Source organism: Engystomops pustulosus, chromosome 11 (assembly GCF_040894005.1).
Source record: "Engystomops pustulosus chromosome 11, aEngPut4.maternal, whole genome shotgun sequence".
NCBI classification, from domain to species: Eukaryota; Metazoa; Chordata; class Amphibia; order Anura; family Leptodactylidae; genus Engystomops; species Engystomops pustulosus.
Genome location: NC_092421.1, coordinates 66,445,565 through 66,462,142, shown reverse-complemented (window position 1 = coordinate 66,462,142; position 16,578 = coordinate 66,445,565). Strand labels below are relative to the sequence as shown.

General features: G+C 41.0%; 2 protein-coding genes across 27 annotated transcripts in view; one reads left to right on the top strand and one right to left on the bottom strand.

Annotated features, from left to right (window-relative positions):
- LOC140105604 (uncharacterized) overlaps positions 1 to 16,578 on the bottom strand; it is a 253,158-nt gene that overhangs the window by 192,135 nt on the left and 44,445 nt on the right. The gene's annotated exons all lie outside the window — the stretch shown is intronic.
- RBM20 (RNA binding motif protein 20) overlaps positions 1 to 16,578 on the top strand; it is a 165,216-nt gene that overhangs the window by 127,510 nt on the left and 21,128 nt on the right. For all 3 annotated transcript variants that reach the window (XM_072129589.1, XM_072129590.1, XM_072129591.1), the window contains exons 7-11: positions 1,298 to 1,429; positions 11,427 to 11,503; positions 11,599 to 12,223; positions 12,986 to 13,084; positions 14,831 to 15,401. In XM_072129589.1, coding sequence (XP_071985690.1) covers positions 1,298 to 1,429; positions 11,427 to 11,503; positions 11,599 to 12,223; positions 12,986 to 13,084; positions 14,831 to 15,401 — 1,504 coding nt within the window. The remainder of the gene's footprint in view (positions 1 to 1,297; positions 1,430 to 11,426; positions 11,504 to 11,598; positions 12,224 to 12,985; positions 13,085 to 14,830; positions 15,402 to 16,578) is intronic.

The following is a 16,578-nucleotide window of genomic DNA, read 5'->3' as shown; positions in this document are numbered from 1 at the left end:
AACCCTAGGGGTTCTGAACAGTTAAACAATATAGTGTAATAATACAGTATTGCACTATATTGTAAAAGCACTGGATCTGTAAAAGACCCTGCTACAACAGCCATGGAAGCCTCGGTAAGAATTCTAGCTGACTGTATCCCTAAAGAGGCACTGAACTGCCTAACTATATCCCTACAGTGGCACATAATTTCAAGGTTTGGCATAAGGTGAAACTGATACTGAATTTGGAGGGGTGTAAAAGATTTACTCCACTAAGGCAAAACTCTTATCTGATTAAGGTTGGCGGGTCTGATGGTAGACTAAGAGAATAAGTATAGTTGTGCAATAATACTCAGAGGGGGAAGGGCTGAGGGGGGTTGCTGCCTGTATTCCATAAAAAATGTTCAATAAAAAGATTTGATTTGGCTGTTATAGCAACTGCAGGCACCGCCATTCAAGACCGTTAGCAGCCCATGTGCCCGCTCCATACTACTTATCAGACATGTGACACACAGGGGAATCCCAGTGCACATTGGATATAATGGGGGTCATTTACTAAGGGCTCGAATCGCGTTTTTCCGTCGCGTTACCTGAATATTTCAGATTTACGCCGATTTTCCCTGAATTGCCCCGTGATATTGGTGCACGCGATCGGATTGTGCCGCATCGGCGCCGGCATGCACGCGACGGAAATTGGGGGTCATGGCCGTAAGAAAACCCAACGGATTCGGAAAAAACGCCGTATTTAAAAAAAACAAACAAAAAAAAAAGTGACGCTTGACACCCGCTTACCTGCACCCAGGGTAGGACGCTGAACTTCAGTGAACTCCAACGGAATTCAGGGCAGCAGCGACACCTGGTGGACTTCAGGTGCACTACCTTAGTGAATCGCCGGCAGACCCCGAATCCTCCACAGAGAACGTGCCGCTGGATCGTGACAGGACCGGGTAAGTAAATCTGCCCCAATAAGTGCCTCCCTCCACAGGAGTTTTAATGATTTAGCTACCATCATTCTTTACCTGATAACTTGGTGCCTTATGCTAGTGTCTCCTGACCTCCATAGCCCAGCTATAACTGTACCAGGAATAGTTTCAGAGGTAGATGCCTTGTGATCCTTTCATAGCAGTTCAAAAGTGATATTATTTGAGAACATATTCTAAACAATCATCTGCTATACAGTATTATATAAGTATTTGGAAAGTGTTACAAATTTACAAATTGTAAATAGTTGTAAGGCTATCCCTTTTGTACACTTGGTGATCAATATCTGTCCATAAGGAGGCATTGCACACAACTTTTTCTTTTTTTCTGGTTACAGGCATTTGTAGAAATGGCATACACAGAGGCGGCCGAAGCAATGGTGCAATACTACAAGGAGAAACCAGCAATGATGAATGATGAAAAATTATTGATACGCATGTCAAAAAGATACAAAGAGCTACAGCTAAAGGTAAAATTAACTTTATTACACCAGGTCATGGCTGGGAGGTTCAAGCTTCATGGTTTCAAGCTGTGTTCTACCTTTGATTCAATTGTTAGCACAAAGTGCCACGTCTTTCTATGTGCTCATGCACACGGCCATGGCTTCACAGCCCTGTGCACCCGCCAACTGCCGGGGACGCAAATTATAGAACAGACCCTAAACGAGTTGCACAATAAAAGCCCTAAATAAAAATAAATGTCCTTTACTAGTACCATCCATTGAACCCTCATTACAATGGAAGTAATGGCATCCAATTGATTACTACATGACCCTCAATGGCTAATCACTGGCATCAGTCATATGCATGTGAATGGTTTGGACCACTAACTAGCTTTAGAGGTCATGTGAATATGAATGAATGCAGAGGCCACAGGCTACAGTGGTAACAGGAAGGTAAATGGGATTTCATTCATCTGGGTAATGGTACCAGAATTTGCCATATTTAAATGTTGAGTAACCTTTATTATATTATCCATCGAAATGTCTTTAGCCAATGTACATTTAAGATGGCCCTCCCCTTTATAGAGAAAAGTATAAAAGTAAAATGTTGTAAAGAATATATTTGTATAGAATATGATGCACCTAGGTCTGCCATCAGAGTACTAAGTCTGCGTTATAGCTTGAGCTGTATAACACCTTCCTGTCTTTAACCATCTGTCAACAAACTACTTACTACGGCTCAGAGGCTTTTGGATGTATATGGATACCTAGGTTTCAGTCTCATCTGCAGACAGATGAGAAGAGAATCTTGTAGAATTGAAATTCCCCATTCACACTTTAGAAAATTATATTAGTAATAGCAAATTCATCCATTGCTGCTTGTAAATATGTAATTGTTGCCAAAGCTTTAAGATCAGACAGGTCAGTAAGGTTTTTACAGAAAGGCTGTTCTCATCAATACCTCTGAAAATAGAGGCCAATGGTAAATCCTGCACGTCCATCTGTATGTGCATTCAAGGTAACTTTACACTTTTAACCTCTCCTGCCTTGACTTTTTCAACCAGCAGGGCTGGAAAGTGTTTTTAACCCAGCAGGAGATTTGCTAACGCATTACATAATATTCTTTGCAGGGTCACTGTAATATAAAAGATACCTAGTGTCAGTAACGCTTAGCCTTTAGATAGCCTGGAGGCAGAACATGGCGGGCTTAAGTCTCTGTAGGGATTAATGGATATCTCCCTGGTGCTATACAGGCCGTCCCCTACTTAAGAACACCCGACTTACAGACGACCTCCTAGTTACAAACGGACCTCTGGATGTTGGCAATTTACTGTACTTTACCCTTAGGCTACAATGATCAGCTGTAAGAGTTATAAAAGGTGTCTGTAATTAAGCTGTAGTGTTAATCCTGGTTCTGATGACAACCCAACATTTTCCAAATCCTATTGTTCCAGAGACCAAAAAACTTTGGCTGGGGTTACAATGATAAAATATACAGTTTCGACTTGCATACAAATTCAACTTAAGAACAAACCCACAGAACATATCTTGTATGTAACCCGGGGACTGCCTGTACCTCATTGATTAAAAGATTATGAACAGAAAGACAGAACGGTTTAATCTGCAACTTTGTCACAAAGTTAAATAAATATATTTTTTCCTAGAAGACACATACACATGCAAGACACACTGGGGCACAGTTACTTACCTGGTCACTGGAGTTCACAGAAAGTACAATTTTAACCTCTTGGCGTTCAGCATCCGATATATCAGACACAGAGTTGATGCCGGTTCATCTCAAGATCTGAGCAGAACCGGCTTCGAGATACACGGGGTGCCGGCTGTACCTAATAGCCGACACCCCAGTCTAACACCTGCGGTCGGAGTGGGTTCCGATCATGGGTGTTCAACCCGTTAAATGTCACGGTCAGCGACCGCGGCATTTAACCTGCCTTTGGGGGGGTTATTCCGATCGTTGCTATGGCAGCCCTGGGGTCCAATCAGGACCCCAGAGCTGCCTGCAGGCAATGCCTGAAAGATGACGTCAATGACGTCATCTTAAAGGCACAGTGTCAGCCTATGCATGTGCATAGGCTGACACTGCTAATACCTTGCAATACATCAGTATTGCAGGTTATTATCATGAACAAGCAACCAGGTGATTGCTTGTTCATGTCCCCTGGTGGAAATAATAAAAAAAGTGAAAAAAAGCCCATAAGCCCCATAACATATAAAGAGACATATAACGCTAAAAAAAGTCTAAACCATAACATAACCCCCCACATATATCACATGTATCACCGCGTCCGTAAAAAATCCAGTACAGAATTGATGCTTTTCTACTCCTGCCCTCAAAAATTAGTTCCTAAATAACATTGGAAAAAGCATCTCATCCCACACAAAAATAATGAAAAAGAGAAAATTTTATAGCCTACAAAAGAGCCAATGAGGAAACTGAAATCATGGCAGTTGCAGGACACTCCTTCCCTCCTGAACCTCGCTGTGCGCCCATAAAACAAGTAACAACCACAAGTGGGGGGGTCTCTGTACTCGGGAGAAATTGCATAACAAACTGTATGGTGGATTTTCTCTTTTTATCTTTTGGAAATGTGTAAATTTTAGGGCTAAATGAACGTATAACCGACAAAATTTGACCATTCCAAATTTCACCTCCATTTTGATGTAATTACTATGAAGATCTCAAGGAGTTAACAATCTTCCTAAAAGCTGCTCCATTGAGGTTTGAGATTAGAAAATGAGTTGATTATATAGAGGGTTTTGATGTTAAATATGTAAAATTTCATTCAAAGCAGTATTTATCCCCAATAGCCAATTCTGGAAATACGGAAAATTGATATTCGATTTGTAAGCAGTGTGACATCAAAATAAATTATCCAGACATTTCAAAAATTATGAAAATGTAAAGTAGACAAATGGGAAATGTTATTCAGCAACTTATTCAAGTGGTAAATCTATCTGCCTGAAAACGCAATGATTTTGAATTTTGAAAATGGCAAATTTTTCAAAAATTCATAATTTTTTTATTTTTTTTTGTAAATAAACGCAAAACTTATCAGCCAACATTTACCACTAAAATGAAATGAATGAAAAAATCTCATAATCGCTTTAATAAGTAACAGTGTTCAAAGGTCATAACCATACAAAGCGACACATGTCAGAATACAAAAAATAGGGTGGGGCTTAAGCTATAAACTGGCTGCGTCCTTAAGGAGTTAAATACCGTGCTCAGTCCAAATCAGTCGGCACGCACCCTAATTTGTGTCACATGGAGGCCAGCGCAGCTGCGTTACAAAAACATTCCAAGCGCACACACTTATTAAATACATGTGCAAGCCCCGAAAAAGGTGCACTGTCCGACAAAAGTGCACACCGTGACCCTTTGTAAATGAGCCCCAATGTCTGATGGCCAGAAGGCCCTTTTGACATGGGTCTTTGGACTATCCTATGGATGTAGTTGTGTTCCTTTCAGTGGCTTTGACCATGTGCCACAGTTGAAGGGGATATTGAATGTCCTATTATGCAGCACGTCACCTTGTAACCCTTCTCTAAAATATACATGGCAGCAGGATGTCCCATCTACAGTTGTAACAGCCTGCTATATTAGGTCAGATTATGAAATAGATGATTGCGAATTTTTCATATCTTGGCACTGAACACCGACTGTCCTGCATACAGAAAGTTTTGAAGCAGTGTCCTGTAATATACATCTGGAAAAACCATCCGAGCCCTGACACATTATTGTGCTGCATGTCAGATAAGCCACCCTGGTTGTAACATTTCTGTCCTGGAGAAACTTGTTGAGCAAAGCATTTTACCTCAGAACAGATATAGAGAATAGTAAATCACTTATGAGCTGAATAGTATTAATAGATTAAACCTGATACCCTGAAGTGGAATATACATTAAATATATATTAACCCTTCATGGTTGGCTAAACTGAGGGGAAGCTTTTTTTAGCTTCTGTCTTGGCTTATGTTATAGCAAACTTGCCAGGAAGGGCTGCGCATTCCGCAGCATTTAATTCTAGAACTAGGGTTGTTTGTGGCAGCTGCACAACCTCCTGACCTGGACTTCTCCTGACCTAAGGGATTACAATGAGCATGTGCTTTGGGTAACTGAGTTACACTGTACTCATGTGAAGTACAAACAGTTGAAGTAATGCGTGAGAAACTAATAGGTCTACTCTGAAATGTGTACAAACTACAACCTAATGTAATACAGAATACAAAGATAAGCTACCTAGCTATGTTTATGGGAACCTGTCCTAGTAATATAAGAGACTCAAGAATTAAGCTGCTGGCACAGCGCGCTAATGTCTAACCTTATAACCTCTGCAATGAACTATTACTTTCTTAGATTTTTATTACAAAAGTGATAAGAATAGTGGTACACAATGTGGCTGGCCATTACAATGTTGCCGATAATGAGCTGTTCCACACTACATTGTGCGGGCAGATGCAGTTTTTGATGTCTACCTGGCTACAGAAAATTAATTCCACAGGCAACTCAATTTGCGTACAAGGCATATTACTTGGACAGTAATTTTTTTGGTAAAATAGAATTTTATATAATAGTTGTCAATTTCTTGGTCTTTACAGGTGCGCAACTCCAATTTTTTCCGCACAAAGCTCTGGAAGCGAAACAACTGTCTATTACCCATGTGCAACAGTTTCTTTGCAGAAGCTGTGCTTCCTGGCTGTGCAGATTTCTCCCGGGATCCCATAGGGTTGTTTAGAGAGATTGGCCCACATTTACTAAAGCATTTTGAGCACTTTTCTGTCCGACTTTGCACTGAAAAGAATGTGCAATCTGCTTGCGCGGCGTGTATTTATAAAGTGTCTGCGCCAGTTGCGGGTCGTGGCTGTACTGTATTCGACATGACAGAAAAATGTGCACCTACAGGGGAGTGTTACTGCTTAGTCGGATTTTGTGCCGCATTTATTACTGACAATTCTGTCTGTGCCACAATGAACAATGGGCACGAAAAAAATGGTGCACACTCCAAAACAGGGCAGGGGTTGCCAGATTAATGAATAAAGACCGTGCGCCAGTTTTGATGAGGCTGGCACACTGTGCATACTCCACAGGCAAACTCCACATAGTACAGACTGCACTAGTTTTGATAAATGTAGGCTTCATGGAGAGGAAGAACTGCTGCTCCCTGCTCACTGTGGAGGGAGGAAGGGGAGGTTATGTCACAGTGCTCTCCCTGTAGCTGAGTGAGTTCAGGACTGTGGATGCTGAAGTCTACAATCCTCAGTATCAGTCCCTCCACCCAAGTCTGTGGAATTTTCTATGCCTCTCCCTGTACCTCAAGCTGTGTCATAGACTCTTCTGCAGCCCCCTTCCCCACCTTCTGTTCTACTCAGTCCTTTCAACAGACCAGAGAAGCTATTAACTCAGTGCTCATGTAGCATAGACTACACACTTCATGTAACTGCTTCACTGCTGGTTTCTACTTGTTACATATGCTGCATGCTCCTCTATGGGATAAAAGCTTCCAGGCCAGTCACTATATATTTCCTCTATGCATACTATGCAGCCAGGGGTGTACCAAGCCTGTCTGCTGCCTGAAGCGAGCCATAGAAAGACGCCCCCCCCATATATGTAATATATCAGATACAGCGTGGAAAATAGATACAGCGTACCTCCATGTAGTATAAAATAGATACAGCGTACCTTCATGTAGTATAAAATAGATACAGCGTACCTTCATGTAGTATAAAATAGATACAGCGTACCTCCATGTAGTATAAAATAGATACAGCGTACCTCCATGTAGTATAAAATAGATACAGCGTGCCGCGATGTAGTATTAAATAGATACAGCATGGCACCTTGTATTATAAAATGCATACAGCGTGCCGCCATGTAGTATAAAATGCATATAGCGTGCTGCCACGTAATATAAAATGCATACAGCGGGCCGCCACGTAATATAAAATGCATACAGCGTGCCGCCATGTAGTATAAAATGCATACAGTGTGCCGCCATGTAGTATAAAATGCATACAGCGTGCCGCCATGTAGTATAAAATGCATACAGCGTGCCACCGTGTAGTATAAAACTAAAATTTGCAATTATTTCAGGGCTTCTACGCCACTGACATGGTGCAGAAACCCTGATAAATATCACCAATACAGTTTATACAACATCTATACACATACTGAGTATGCATACAGCAAATACACATATACAAACAGTATATACACACATTGTACATACATACAGCAAATATACACACACACCATATTCAGAATATACATAAATACAAACATATATATACACATCTATACATACATGCACAAAAATATATACATATATCATACATCACTTATACATATTTATATACATACACATCTATACATATATACTTATATATACATATACATAAAAGGTACCTTATTTTTTTTTCTATGGTCCTGGCTGTTTGGTCTTTATCTCCAGAGGGGAGGGGGTGTGGACCAGAGCCGGGGGGACCAGAGCCAGGAAGGGACCGAAGCTGGGTAGGGGGGGGGAAGAAACAGAGAGAGAAGTGGGGGAACCCGGAGTGGACAGGTGGGGCTGCGGGGGGCTATGGGGCTGTGCGGGAGGGCGGGATGTGCCAGACGACTGTCAGGGTGGGAAGTGCCGGCCAGCGGGAGGGTGATGCCATGTACATGTGCCGGGGTGCGGGCGGATGATATGCTGCCTGGCGGGATGTAATGGAGCAGTGCCTGCCAGCATGTACATGCACATATTGGAGTAGTGCCGGCCCGCAGGCATGTAAATGTGCCGGGGGCGGGCAGAGGATATGCAGGCGGGATGCCATGGTTAAGTGCCGGCCGGCAGGTACGTGTGTTGGAGGGTGGGCAGGGGATGTGCCAGCGGGCTGGAGCATGTGGCGGGCGGAAGCCCGACGCCGCCCCCTCACCCAGCAGGATGCGTGCCGCCTGAGGAGAGATTCTCAACTCGCCTCATGGCAGGTGCGCCCCTGTATGCAGCATTCAGTGGATATAGGCACACGATCGTATGCACTTTGCGGTCCCGTGTGTTACCCATATGCCACAGCTAGTTAATTCTGAGGTGAGAAATTTGACTTTTTTGTCATACAGGCGGTCCCCTACTTAAGAACACTCGACTTACATACGACCCATAGTTACAAACGGACCTCTGGATATTGGTAATTTATTGTACTTTAGTCCTAGGCTACAATAATCAGCTGAAACAGTTATCAAATGTGTCTGTAATGAAGATTTAGTGTTAATATTGATTCTTATGACAACCAAACATTTTTAAAATCCAATTGTCACAGAGAACAAAAAAGTTCTGGCTGGGATTACAATGATAAAATATACAGTTCCGACTTACATACAAACTCAACTTAAGAACAAACCTACAGACCCTATCTTGTATGTAACCCGGGGACTGCCTGTATTTATCATTAAAGTCAATTTAGGTCGTATTTTGGACACACACAAACAAAAAAGAAATTGTGGCGGACATTTTTGTATCTAAAACAATGGTCTTGTGCATAAAGCCTCACTTGTTGTAATGTCACTGGATGTGCTGCTAAATTACGTAGAGGGCACCTGTCAACAGGAATGTGATTTTAGCTTGTGACAGGCTCCAATATTTTATGCTATACTGATTTTTTTTTTTTTAAAAAGTCTTTGTCAGCATTTTGAATCATTTCAGTTCTTTATAATAGTTTATTTTACATTACCTGGCTCCCTGCCAGCAGTGTTAAGGAAAGGGGGCAGCTGTAGCCTGTGTCAGTCTCCTCTATTCCACATTGTTGCAAATCCCTCACCCCTTACCACTTCCTGCCATGTGCATTGAGCGGGGAGGAGAGAAAGAATGCATGAGGAGACATAGGCGCATAAACTATTATAAACTACCAAATTGCTTCAGAATGCTGTCAAAGGCACTTTTAAAATCAGCATATCACAGGTTATTGGAATCTGTGACCAGCTAAAAATTACAATCCTGGTGCTAAGTTCGCTTTAAAGGAAACCTACCAATTTAGAAACACCCATCATTAGGCAAACATACCTTTAGACAGGTGTTGTTATGCAGATGCCGCTGCAGGTCTTGTATTGTCCAGGAACGGAGGTTTTTCAGTGGCAAAACAGTTTTAAAATCATGCTAATGAGCGGTCAGCGCACCTGTGTTTTCGCAACACAGGGCGCTTGACACTTGGGTATTATCCTAATTATTCTCCCCCCCAGCGTGACTCAAGCAACCATGCCCACCCTCCCTTTCTCTCTCTCTCTATACAGCAGCCATGGTGAACTAATCCAGTGTCAGTGTATAACAGCGCATTATGCACTGTTCTGCTAGAGCTACAGAGAGCTCAGTGGTGTCGCCGGCTCTCGGGAGAGAGAAAGGGAGGATGGGCATGGCTGCTTGAGTCCCGCTGTGGGCGTCAATAATTAGGATAATACCCAAGTGTCAAGCGCCCTGTGTTGTGAAAACACAGGTGCGCCAAACACTCATTAGTATGATTAAAAACTGTTTTGCCGCCGAAACACCTCCGTTCCTGGGCAATACAAGACCTGTCTAAAGGTATGTTTGCCTAAATGGTAGGTTTCCTTTAATGAGAAAAAAAATGCATTATGGGAACTGTGGGCAACCTAAATTTGACTCAGCTTTCTGATAAAGTAGTTTCAGAAGAGAAAATGCCATAACTCTGGAAACAAATGGACAAGAAGAACAATGTAGACGTCATTCAGTTTGTGTTTAATCACATATGACAATTTGGAGTCACCGCGACCGGTGCTAGTGGCAGGGGCTTCAAGAAGAGCTTCTTGTTGGAGTTCGCCGCTCCCCATGACGTCATTGGGGAGCGGCGATTGGTTGCCATGAAAGCCTCGGTTCTTCCAAAGACCCGAAGCAGTCTGATTTAACCCATTCATTACTATGTGCCCTAATTGCACATTGTAATGAATGAGGAGGAAAATCCCCATATACTGCCATACTGTAGTATGGCAGTATAAGATAGGATCAATCAGACAACCTAGGGTTAAAGTACCCTAGGGAGTCTGAAAAATAGTAAGTATTAAAAAAAAGTTAAAAAAAATTATAATAAAAAAACCCCTAAAAATTCAAATCACCCCCCCCCCATTCCCTAAAACTGATATAAATAAACAGTAAAAATCACAAACACATTAGGTATCGCCACATCCGAAAATGACCGATCTATCAAAATATAATAACGTTTTTTCACTGTGTTTAACCTGGTAGCGCCCAAATTCGAAAATGGCACTTTTTTTGCCATTTTGAAAAATATTTTTAAAAAAATCAATAAAAAGTGATCAAAAGGTCATATACTCATAAAAATGATAGCATTGAAAACTTAATCCAAAGTCGCAAAAAAAGGTATAAGTATAAAAATAGTTATAAGCGCCAGAAGGTGGCAAAATAAAAAAAAAATTCTACACAAGTTTTAATTTTGCAAATGTATGAAAACGTTATAAAACCTATACAAATTAGGTATGCCCATGATCGTACCGAGCCAAAGAATATAAGTCATTTGGGGCGCACAGTGAAAGCTGTAAATTCCAAGCCCACAAAAAAACGGCGCAAATGCATTTTCTCACCAATTTTACTGCATTTGGAATTTTTTTCCTGCTTCCCAGTACACGGCATTGAATATTCAATACCATCACTATGAAGTGCAATTTGTTACGCAGAAAACAGCCGTCACAGAGCTCTTTAAGTGTAAAAAAAAAGTTATAGATTCTTGATTGTGGGGAGTCAAAAATTAAAATGAAAAAAACAAAAAAGGGCAAGGTGCTTAAAAGGTTAAACACCAACAACAATAATGTGTTCTTGACCACAAAACCAGATAATTGCACTTGAAAACGAGGAATGAGGAGGAAGTGCTGCGTACAGTAATGCTGTGCATCCTTCACTTATCCCTACTGTGTGTAGGCTTTAGTCCATGTCCTAAGATCGCAAGACTATACATATATTATGACGTACAGATATATTCATCATAACATATTTCTTTATTTGCAGAAGCCTGGTAAAACAGTTGATGCCATTATCCATGATATACATTCAAGGGAAAGAGACTTGTTTCGCGATACAGACAGGTAAGTTATGACTAAATTTATGTAAAAGAAAAAAAGAAAAAAATGGAGCAATTTGGGTGCTGGGGCTTTTGTAACGCAATTTCCTTCATTTGCAGATATCGAAACGAGAGGCCTAGGTCACGCAGTCCTGTGAGCCGCTCTCTGTCCCCAAGGTCCCACACACCAAGCTTTACATCATGTAGTTCAACCCACAGTCCATTAGGAGCATCAAGAACAGAGTGGGGTAATGGAAGGGATTCCTGGGATCAACAAGGATATAACAGGTGGGAAGATGACAGAGAGCAAGGTACATGGAGAGAATGTGGGGAAGAAAAGAGGGACAGAACAGATCACTGGGTACATGATAGGAGGCATTACAGCAAGCAGAATGACAAGCAAGAGCTTGATGATCGAATGGATTCATCTAGAGGACACAGGGACAAATATAGCAATTCTCATTCATCATCCAGATACAGAAGCAGAGAAGGGGAACACTATAGAAAGGAATACAGACTCAAATCTGAGCCAAAGGCCTCTGATACATCTGGGAAAACAAAAAGGAAAGAAGATAGCAAGTCAAGAGATGACAAGGAGAGTCATACAGAAGATACAGTAAAAAGGGAAACATCTGAGTCAAAGTCTAATAAAGAGAGTGGCGGCAACAACGGGAAGAGCGTGGAAACAAAAACTAAAATAAATGAAACAAGTGGCAGTACTAAAGAAAATAAAGACCCTCAACAGGTAAGTCTGGTTGCCTTTAAAAGGAGCCTGTCAGTTACTCCCTAATAAGTAAACCCTGCAATACACCTTAAATAAGACTGTAAAACTGTTCTTGGATGTAGTCAAGCTCCCCGCCTCCTCACGGCCACTTCTCTGCCCTGCTTCACCTCCCTACATGTCAGTTTGAAATTCCTGCATGTGCCGCAAGCCTGTCAGTTCAGCGTCTGCCTGTGCCCCGCACCGTACATTCACCAGTAATTTTAGAAGCGTGTCACCGAGAGTGGGCTTGCATAAAGAAGACAAAGGGAATAAAAGTAATTTTTACAGCCCAGCAGCAATGTAGTGGAGCAGAACTAGAAACATTGAGTCATATTTACAGTGTTCTATAAGGAACCCCTGTTTGGGGTTTATTTAGTAGGGAGGAGGCGACATTCCTTTTAATCTATGAATTTAAGATGAAGGGGAAGATGAAACTTTGCTATGCCTTAATATTTCTATTACTATTTCATTTGTCAAATACAAAATGTTATGTAGTGGTGGATAAGCTCTCCCTCATGACAAAATGACTGTGTTTAGTCCTTGACTGGACAGCTGTTTCTAAGTATAAAAAGAGAAAAAATAAAAACAAATAAGGTATATTGTCCATCAGTGTGCTCAGCCCCTCCTGCTCTGTAACCAGCTGTTCATGAGACTGATCTTTTATTTTCCATCCATCACAAATTAAGTTCCCAATTGCATTACGCTTTAAAATCAATCTAGATTTTTTTCAAATTGGTTTATCAGACGGATGCAAAAGAAAAAGAAGTGGACGAAAATCATGTCCTGGATAAAGCAAAGAATGGGCTGGAAGAACCAGATATCACTCCGACAACCAAGAACGAAGTAAGGTCTATGTGATGTACACCTCTCTATGTTATATATAATAATCTTTATTAATATAGCTCCATCAAATTCCACAGAACTTTACAAATCATATGGATTTTTAATTTAATGTTTATACTATTGTAGACAAAAATAATGTGATATAATCTGTTCAGGATTTTCCATGCTGCGGCAGTGGACAAGCAGCATAGGACAGACTTTCTCTGCCGAGATTTTCGTACAGAGGAAAATATTGCGAAAATCAAAACTTTTGTCAATGCTGTCAGAACAGTCAGATAAATGTCTAAAAATAAAGGGTGTCTTTAGCATGATGAGGTATTCTGCATGGAGGTATCAAACTGAGGAAAATAAAAGTAAAATGAAAAATAGAAAGATATGACAATTTTGACTAATTGAGTGTCCCTTTCACAGCTAATGTAAAGTAAAAAGGATGAAATAGACAACTGCTAAAAATTGAAGCAGGGTTTTTCTACTTCTTTATATTAATCCCACAAACTTTATGAAGAATTACTAACATGCCCTTTAATCTAATAATAATTCAACAATTTGTCGTGTTAACCCACCAGTCATTAAGAGATGGTATTGCATGAACTTAAGCATTTAGGGCCTAAAAAAAGAACTGTACCCATTGATGAAAATGATCCCTCGACTTGTGTCCCTGCCCTATGTTATTTCATCTGTGGCAGTCGAATTTGATATATAGTTGACACTGGTTTGCATAGCTGTTGTGTAAGGAAATTGCCCTGCAATGACCTTGCCGTGTAGCTTTGCTTTACAGAGGTTTTTTTACATGTTTGCTCCATGTATAAATTACTTTGAAGGACTTCACTTGGCAATAGTAATTTAGGATTACATATGTCAAAGAAATACATCAAATGGTGCCCAAACCAAACACAGTCAACACAAATAAAAAAGTTACAAGTCTCTCTTGCAGTTTTTCTATTATGACCACAAAAGTGAGACATTGCTATGCATTTCAATTTCCTCGGGTATCAAATGGTAAACAGTACATTGTGGTTAGTGGATATTTGTGCTGGAAAAAAATGTCCTGGGAATACCTCCAGGTCTATCTCTTTCTAATCATGAGCTAAGGCTATCAATATCTGTGTGGGCAGACAAACTAGTTCAGGGAGCACGGACGGTGGCTATTATAGCACCACTCACTTTCCACTAGGGCACTGAATACTGGATTATTAGACAGCAAGACCTGATGAGACTGCATCAAATTTGGAGATTATTATAGATCAGGGAAAACTATCTAAAATTTAATATCTGGCTGTTAAGTCTACAACCAGTAACCTTGTGTAATTTTGTATACCTAGATCTTAAAACATACCAAATTAATAATAATAATCTTTATTTATATAGCGCCATCAAATTCTGCAGCACTTATAGTATTAAATTATAGGGGACATATACAAATACAATACTACTTTACAGAGTACAACAGTCATAAACAACAATAGGAGTGAGGGCTCTGTTAATTAATGCACTTTTAAAATGTAACCATAAATATCAATCACTTGATATACAAATAAGTGTGTTGATTGTATGCATAGTCTCATCTCATCACATGGACCAAGTAACACGCAATCAAATGGTTTCTAAGCTTTTAGATTAGCTGAAATGTATAGATATCTTGATCAAAAAAACAAGCCTAAGCAAATATTTGAATTCTTTTATTCATTCACATGCTCTCTCCGGTCTCTACATGATTAAGTCTGTATGCGTCTATACTATTCACAGGAAAAAGACTGGGAGAGTGGAAGTGACTTAGAAGGCGAGAGCTGGTACCCAACTAACATGGAAGAACTTGTGACAGTCGATGAAGTAGGCGAGGAGGATCTTATAGTGGAACCAGACATCACTGAGCTTGAAGAGATTGTTCCTGTTGTCTCAAAGGACAGCGAAAATAGTATTCAGATGTGTGCACTTGACATTGAAACTGTGAATTTACAATGTCATCATAGTCAAAGAACCAGGAGTGAGTGCTCCTCATCTGCGATGAGCTGCACGTCACTTAAAAGAAGTGCAAGTCCTGACAGTAGCTGCTGTGAGCCAGTGGAAAATATTCCTGATCTAAATGTGAATTGTAAGGATGAATGTGGTGAACTGGGAGAAAACAACAAAAGTACTTACAGGCTCTGCAAACAGGAACCTGGTGACATTGTAGATTCTGAAACAACGGAGTATAATGATAAAAGCAGTTCTGATCTGTATAAGAGGATGGACTCTCCAGCAGATAGTATGACAATAACAGATGTACACCCCCAAGAGGAAAGGCAAAGTAAAAGAGAACGAGAACTCTCCATGTCCGGTAAGATATGCAGAAGGTGTACAATTTGCATTTGAATATACTATGATCAGTTGGACCAGACCAAGGGAACCTGTCACCAGGAGACCCATTTTTAGCACTCCCCCAGTCCCCACAGAGTATAGTACATACACTGCCAAGGTGTTTTTGTATAAAAAAAATAGGTTTTACAGAAAAAAAAAGATATGTTATATTGTACCTTTCATTAGCATCTGCTGTGTGACTAGGCAGTTGCCCAATGGGAGGGGCTGGATAGGAGCAGTTCCCCCCCCCACCCTTGGGAAACATGTGACCTTTTCAAATATATGAATAACTCCCCACACTTGGGATTGGCTGTAGAGGAGCAGGGGGCGTCACTAAGCCCAGAGATGGGGAGTTATTCATATATTTGAAAAGGTCACATGGAGTAGCTGTTCCCCAAGGGTGGGGGGGAACTGCTCCTTACCAGACCCTCCCTTTTGGCAACTGCCTAGTCACACAGCAGATGCTAATGAAAGGTACAATATAACATATCTTTTTTTCTGTAAAACCATTTTTTTATACAAAAACACTTTGGCAGTGTATGAATTATGCTCTGTGGGGACTGGGGGGAGTGCTAAAAATGGGTCTCCTGGTGACAGGTTCCCTTTAATTTTTAAATGTGCTTAAAGGGGTTTTCCTATGAAAGAAAATTCTCAAATTTCAATTCTTTAGTGATGTTAACACAATGAAGATAATTTTTTACCTATACTTTACAATTTTACCCAGTTTTATTGCTGCTTTTTAAGCAGACACATTATGGCCCATCTAGTCCTGTGTGCTGAAAATCATTTACTAAGGGTCCGAATCGCGCATTTTTGTCGGGTTTACAGAATATTTACGATTTGCGCCGAATTGCCCCAGGTTTTTGCCCATATGATCGGATTGTGGCGCATCGGCGCCGGCTTTCACGCGACAGAAATTGAGGGCGTGGCCATCGGAAAATCCGGCGGATTCGGAAAACCCACCGAATTTTTAAAAAAAACTGTGTCGCAAGTATAGCACTCACATACACCGGGAGGAAGCAGGTGAACTTCGTCGGACTTCAGCGCAGCAGCGACACCTGGTGGATATCGGGCGCACGGACTTTAGGGAATCCTGGCATAGCTTGAATCAGCGTCGGAGAACGTGCCGCTGGATGGTGATTGGACCGGGTAAGTAA